This window comes from Alosa pseudoharengus, unplaced genomic scaffold (genome assembly GCF_046254945.1).
Source record: "Alosa pseudoharengus isolate Yale_2024_CS ecotype anadromous, Long Island Sound unplaced genomic scaffold, YU_APseudo_1.1 YU_APseudo_1.1_scf_3, whole genome shotgun sequence".
Classification (NCBI taxonomy): domain Eukaryota; kingdom Metazoa; phylum Chordata; class Actinopteri; order Clupeiformes; family Clupeidae; genus Alosa; species Alosa pseudoharengus.
Window position 1 is genome coordinate 29,898,517 of NW_027468718.1, and position 7,500 is coordinate 29,906,016.

The 7,500-nt window shown below is 48.2% G+C and overlaps 1 protein-coding gene across 6 annotated transcripts in view; it reads right to left on the reverse strand.

Moving 5' to 3' along the window:
* satb2 (SATB homeobox 2) overlaps positions 1-7,500 on the reverse strand; it is a 45,540-nt gene that overhangs the window by 11,276 nt on the left and 26,764 nt on the right. For 2 of the 6 annotated variants that reach the window (XM_076263954.1, XM_076263952.1), the window contains exons 4-10: positions 6,226-6,352; positions 5,139-5,262; positions 4,461-4,563; positions 3,497-3,550; positions 2,565-3,232; positions 1,419-1,631; positions 172-279 (exon numbers count right to left, since the gene is read on the reverse strand). In XM_076263954.1, the coding sequence (XP_076120069.1) occupies positions 172-279; positions 1,419-1,631; positions 2,565-3,232; positions 3,497-3,550; positions 4,461-4,563; positions 5,139-5,262; positions 6,226-6,352 (1,397 nt within the window). The remainder of the gene's footprint in view (positions 1-171; positions 280-1,418; positions 1,632-2,564; positions 3,233-3,496; positions 3,551-4,460; positions 4,564-5,138; positions 5,263-6,225; positions 6,353-7,500) is intronic. The other 4 variants (XM_076263956.1, XM_076263957.1, XM_076263953.1 and 1 more) reach the window with 3 other exon arrangements.

Below are 7,500 nucleotides of genomic sequence, written 5' to 3' on the forward strand. Positions count from 1 at the left end.
AATAATGTGCAAATTAATACTTTTAATCTAAGTATATACTTTTATAACGTGCAGAAAATTAATACTTTTAATCTAAGTATATGCTTTTTTTCTGTAGAGACTGGGTACGGGCAAATCTGTCTAGGATCTTGCATCATTCAAAGCAAACAAATCAGAGCTAGCCATCCTTACCGAATTTGAGATTTTGTTCTTGTTCTTCCAGATGGATGCCCAGGCATCAGGGGTCAACTGTTCATCTATGGAACGCTCCCACACTTTCTGCACAGGCCAGAAAAACTCCTGATAAGTGGACACATTCACATTCTTCTTCAAATATCCATTGTCAAATTAATGCATGAAACACTTGTTTTTTTCCACACACTACATGCATAGCAAACTTGACTGAAGTTTGCAGTGTGAAACACATGGAGAATTTGTCTTACACAGTACATGCTACCCACACAATCCCAAACCAGTGTGCGTCTGCTCATGACAAGCACCGTTTAAAGATATTTCACAACAAAATTGCACTAATTCAACTATTTTGCGCTTTTGCCAAACTCATGTGTCGTGACACACTTAATGAAGTATCACATGAAAAGTGTTGGCCCTCAATCTTGCGGCTGTGTGCTCTTAAGCATTTATGGCTCGGCAAAGAGCGCAGAACTTCCAGCAACACGCTAGCCAGACAATGCCCTTTGTTTTCTTATCAGCCAGCCACATTGCCACTTCGTGTCACAACATTTGAGACCAGAACTTCATTTTCACAGAAGAAACTTTCACTCAGTCATATGAAACTGCCCATGCAACAGTTGAATACCAAATGATTGACTGACTGGCACTTCAAGACTCTTGCACATTCGATACAGATAACACAAAAAATATGCCTAACCCCAAAACTAAACAAGACAGACAAAAAAAAGAAGGGTAAAAAAAACTGTCTCAGAGAGCAGCCAGAAACACGAAGACAGACAAAACAATCTCTGAGCTGACCGTGGAACAGCCCTGAATCTGATCTGGTATGGAGCTAGCAGATCAGACGCCAGATCCAGAGTCAGTCAGTCCCCCCCTGTACACAGACTCTGCTGTAGGTTAGGGTGTAACACCCTGTCCACACTGCCAGCGATAACTATAATGATAACGCTAAAAAAGTTTTCGAAACTGCTCTAGTCACTAAGGACAACAATGTCCACACTGCATACTATAACAACAACATGGTGAATGATATCGTCAGGCATCACTTTCGGAGCGATAGTAAAGTGAACAGCCAATTGGAATCAGTCAAATTTTAGACATTCAATTATTCCTGAAACGTCCTTTATTGTGTTTTCGTCAGTCTGGATGTTCATATCATTACATTTTGTCTTCATAGTTAGCAATTTGGACAAGCCTATGGGAAGACATCAGAGTGAGGGGGCAGCGAGTGTCGAGGTCAGTACCTGAGAGAGGCGACCCCCACCGCCACCTGAGGGTGGGGTGGGCGGCAGGCCAACAGGCGGGTTCATGGTGCGCTCGCGCTCCTCCTGGTAGATGCGGTCACGCTCGCCCTCGGGCAGGTTGAGGAAGTTTTGCATGGCCTTCAGGTTGACCAGGAGCGATTGGGAGGCTGAGCGGGGGTCCTCTTCTTTTCGTAAGATCTCTGAGAGCAAGCCCTGAGAGTATGAACACACACACACACACACACACACATAAATACACACACACACAACAAGAGTGAAGCCCCCACACATTAGCCCTTCACATCCACACTCTTCAGACTTTCTGACAACATTCATGCACTAACTCATTCACTCAGTCAGTCTCTATCTCTCTCACACACACACACACACACACACACACACACACACACTCATGTGGACCACCACCCACATGCCCTTCACCTGTGCCTCAGCGTGTTCCACCCACTGAGGGGAGCGCCGTGAGGGCTCTAATGGAGCGTGAGGCTGGCCTGCCGAGCCTGAATGGGCCAGGTGTGTGTGCTGCTGGGAGGGCGGGATGGGAGACCAGACCCATCCCAGGGGCCCACTGCCCCCCCCTGAGCCCCACATCAGAATCAAAGAGCCATTTCTGGCTTCAGGAGCTGTCTATTACAGCCATTTGTATGTGTAAGAGTGTGTGTGTGTGTGTGTGTGTGTGTGTGTGTGTGTGTGTGTGTGTGTGTGTGTGTGTGTGTGTGTGTGTGTGTGTGTGTGTGCGTGGATGTGTGTGGGTGTGTGTATGTGTGTGTGTGTGTCGAGTGCGTGCAAACTTCTGTATTTTGCTTTTTGATTTGAGTTTGATGTGTCGGTTATAAGCTGACATGACAGTTTGAATGGCCTCATGTCAGCTTATAACCGACTTTGTTTGTGGAAATTGTTTGTTGATAGCAGTGACGTTTGATCTGTCGGCACTTGACTTGGAAAGACTCCCACAGCTCCCCATAAATCATAACACTTGTTGTAGTCAATGTAACCAAAGAGATGCTTGCAATGGAACTGAATCAAGAAATTTAATTCATTTTTAATTACAAAGTTGAAATCTTTTAAAAGCATAACATTCACTCAGTTCCCCCAGTGCTGGACAAGCCTCCCTTCTCTTGTGCTAACCTGTGTGCGGTTAAAAGCCACTCGTGCGAACACCGCCTGTGACACGCTGGCCCTCTTCAGCTCGTCCCTGACCCTCTGGTAGATATCGCCGGACACTTCGGAGGCGGACGGGTTGCAGCCGGGGTCGCCGGGCCCTCCGTTGCCGGCCTTGGAGGAGCGCGGCAGCGGCGGGTGGTTGAGGAACTGCTGGTTGAGCGCCTGCGGGTGCTGGTGGGCCAGCAGGCGGCTGACGGCCAGCTGCTGGTTGATGAGGTGGGCCATGGCCAGCTGCTGCCGCACCAGCTGCGGGCTGAGCTGGGGCGAGAGCAGACCGCCGGGGCCCAGCAGGGGCTGCAGCGCGGAGGGCGGCGGGGGTGGCGGGGGCACCTGGGTGCGCAGCGGGGGGCTGTGGTGGAGCGGCCCGTGGGGCGACGGCTGCTGAGGCTGCTGCTGGTGCTGCTGCTGCTGCTGCTGGGACGATGGCTGCTGCTGCTGCTGCTGCTGCTGGTGCTGCTGCTGGTGCTGCTGGTGGGAGGAGGGCGGTTGGGATGAGTTTGGGGGCTCGGAGAGGGACGTGCCTTTTAGGAGGCCGCCGGGGCCACCCAGGGGGCCGAGCTGAGCCAGGCCGGCCAGGTGAGGAGGAGGGCGCTGGCCCAGGATGCAGAAATCAGCCAGGCTGTCACGCTCCACTGCAGAGAGAGAGAGAGAGAGTGAGAGGGAGAGAGAGATACAAAGAGATAGAGAGAAAGGGACAGAAGAGAAATGGGAAGAGAGAGAAAGAGAAAGAGTGTGAGAGAGAAAGAGAGAGAGAGAGAGAGAGAGAGAGAGAGAGAGGTCTCAGGCTGTGGTCATCCACACAAAACCATCATTTCTGTTCAATCAAAGAACTGATGGGGAACACACACACAGCTGTCCTGTCCTGATGACACATCGTAACCAGCAAAACAACTCACCTTTGATTTCAGAGTTCTCTCGTCCTGACCAAATCTTCTCCAGGTAATCCCCTGCTTCACACAAGACAACATCCACATGGCACACAATGAATACACACAGTCACTTTTCTCCATGGCACATGTGGAGAAGACCTTAAACTCATAACCCCATCATGCACTCAAAACTTTGATTGACACACTAAAGACCCAATAAGATCCACCACACTTGGGGGGCAATCACATCTGGAGGCCCCCACACGCACCCTCTCTGTCTGTTTTCCACAGAGATGCATGGAGCAGAACTAATAGTGGAGGCGCTGGTGTAACTTAACACTGCTTACTCTGTCAGCGTGCCGAGGATCTCTTTATTCTCCCGCAGCTTTCTCTCTCTCTCTCTCTTTCTCTTTCTCTCTCTTTCTTTCTCTCTGCCTCTCTCTCTCTCTCTCTCTCTCACTGCCTCTCTCTCTCTCTGCCTCTCTCTCTCTCTCTCTCTCTTTGACTGCGCTTGGGGTTTGGGGGCCACTTTGATCTGGCCTACTGTGTAATTATGTCGCTTTCGGGGGGCAAAAAAGACGAGGAAATTGTCATAGGCATTTTGAAGCTAAGCGGCTTAAACAGACGAACTCTGAGACTGCCATCTGCAAGGGCCCTGTTTTCTTGGACCCCCTGGGGTTCTGCTGGGCAGGATAGGTGGTTTCCATTAAAGCCATAGCAGTGATTTCTTTGCACTGTACTGTTTAAAGAGTCGGGATATACAAAGATAACTAGTCACACAAAGCATGAAGCCCCTAGCCTTTCATTATAAAAAAAGTATCATTCTCAACACCATTGCTGTATAGCCTCAGAAGTGACTGCCTTGTGTGGTATTGCACTGACCACCGTTTCATATCACTTACATTGAGTCTAAAGTTGAACTGAAAAGAGCTGCATCTAAACTGAATCAAGGTAACCCTAATTCTACTAGTTTAGAGGTTAAAAATCTTACCTTTGATCTTCTTGTATTTCTTATACCAACGGCCAAACTCTTGGCACTTTGCGGTGGAGACGTTGGCATAATAAGAACTATTCACAATGGAGGAAATCATACTCTGTTGAGAGAGAGGGGGGTAAGAGGAATGTTATTAATGGCTAACAAACAAAATGGAATATACAAGTATCTCTGAAAAAAAAATAAGATTCACAAAACATGCACAAGCACACACACAAGGAGAAACCGAAAGCCACACACATATGCTTGCAATTCATATAAGGATCAACACCCACACACACACACACACACACACACACACAGCCCCACTGAAACACAACACGTACACGTGCATAAATCTCACAAAGTGCACCCTTAGATGGAATGGAACACTTGCCATAAGGCAAGGCACACATGGGCACACACACACAGACATATGGCATAAACAAGGTGCCTACACACGCACACACACACAAACAAACACACACACACTCACACAAATAAACAAGGTGCCTACATACGCACGCAGACACACACATACACACGCACACACACAAACACACACACACAAACAAGGTGTCTACACACACACACACACACACACACACACACACACACACACACACACACACACACACACACACACACACACACACACGCTCACCCCTAGTAGGTATGTGTGTGGGCTGGTGTTACCTGTGAGAGAGGGCACTCCTTGGCCAGTGTGCTCTGGTTCATCTCCTTCAGCAGCTCCTTGAGGGCGTTCCTCACTGTGGCATGGTTCCACTGCTCTGATGGCAGGTCCTCTAGCTTGGCAAAGCTTCGGACACATACACACACTATCACTACCTTCCCTTCCCACAATGCTTTGTGCCCACACACAGTACAACACAACACACTTCCTGATCAACAACACTCCCTGATCAACAGCTCGCAACAGCTCGTACTCAGCAACCCCCCCCCCCCCCCACCTTAAGTAAACCGGTTTGTATGCCCGTCATGGCGACGAGGGTAAACAAACATGAATGACATGTGGCAACACAATAACGTGCAACCATCCCCCTCTCATCTGATGCCCCGTTGTTTATCTCTCTGCCCGTGACTCGCGGGTAAACTGCAATCAGTGGCCATGAAAGGGCGCTTTGAGGATCTCAGATAAAAGTGCTGCACTCTATACTGCCTGCCTGGCGCCATGCCAAGCTAGTGCCACTTTAGTGTTGCTCACCTAGTGAAAGACTACAGCTGACCTGAACTGCACGCCAGTGAACGATGGAAGTGGAAGTGAAGCTAAATGTCATATTGATCTAAGATAAAGTACTACATGCCTTTTATGTTGGGGGAAAAATGTGTTGCCTCATTTCATACTTGTGTTGCCTCATGTCATACTAATAGACCAAAAGCCTCAGCATTTCTAGTACCTTTACACACCTATACCAGTACTCATATGATCCTACTACCATCAAGTAGAAGTTATAAAGGGTAATTAAGTGCATATTACTAGACTGTATTTTTATACATAAAGTCACCAAAGTCACCATCTGCATTAACTATTAACTGATATGCGCGATTGTGGGTTACCAACGTTACTACCCAGTGCCTGCCAGTGGGGACACTGACCTCTGACCTTTCCAAATGTTTAAACACAATAATTTGGAAAATGTGGCAATGGCTTTAACTGATGTGATGAGTGAAGTTGTGGGTTACTACTACAAATTCTTGAGCGGAGCTCTGTTCTAGAATCTTTGGTTACTACTCTCCGGTGGCTGTCAGCAGGGACACTGACCTCTGCAGCTGAATGCGCAGCGTGACCATGTGGTAGACGTCCAGTAGCATGTCGGCCACAGTGGCCTCAGGGGCGTCCGTCAGGTAGTGTATGGGGAGGGGGTTCCAGCGGCCCACCTTTATAATGCCTGCAAGGGGGGGGGGCAGAGAATTAATGAGCAGGGAAGAGAGATACACAGACAGAAAAGGGAATGGAATATTATCATATATGAAATAGGTTTGGAGAGAGGAAGAGGGATAGAGAGGAAGGGAGGGAGGAACAGAATGGTATGAAAGAGGTAGAGAGAAGGAAATTGAGAAGGAAAATAAGAGGGGGAACTTCATTGATGACCGAGGAGAGGAAAGGAAGAGACATAAATAGACAAGGCAAGACAGGGAAGCACCAAATACAAAGTAGATTAGGAGAGAGAGAAAGGGAGAGAGGGAGAGGGAGGAAATGACAATGAATGAGAGAGTGAAAGAGTGAGAGAGAGAGAGAGAGAGAGAGAGAGAACAGCTAAGGGAGAGAACTTCATTATCCCCAATTTGTGTCTCCTGCGTCTTTCCTAACTCGATCTGTGATTCCATTACATCATGAGTCCAGTGCCCAGACCTCATCACACATACACACACACACACACACACACACAGACACACATACACACACAGACACACACACACACACACACACACACACACACACACACACACACACACACACACACACACACACACACACACACACACACACACACACACAAGCACACATACACACACAAACAGACACACATGCACACACACACACACACACACACACACACACACACACACACACACACACACACACACACACACACACACACACAAAACACACACACACACACACACACACATGCATACACACACACACACACACACACACACACACACACACACACACACACACACACACACACACACATGCATACACACGCACACACACACACACACAGCCGCAAGGAAGCTCATTCATCCCATTCATCCAACCCTGCACAAGCATCTGAATGAAGGAGGAGAGACGTGCAGAGACGGGGAGAGGCCTCCATCCCAGCAGCGCGTGAACACACGCCAAACAGAAAGAAAGATGTTCAAAGAGACATAAAAAAAACAGGTAGTACCAAGTTCCTGTGCTCAACAAATATGCTCATGTGTGGCCCTGACGCACTATTCAAATCAAAATTTAGACGATAAGGGCCAGATGATGGAGTTATCTTTGAATGAGAACTTAAACAATAGATATCTCTCTCTCTCTCTCTCT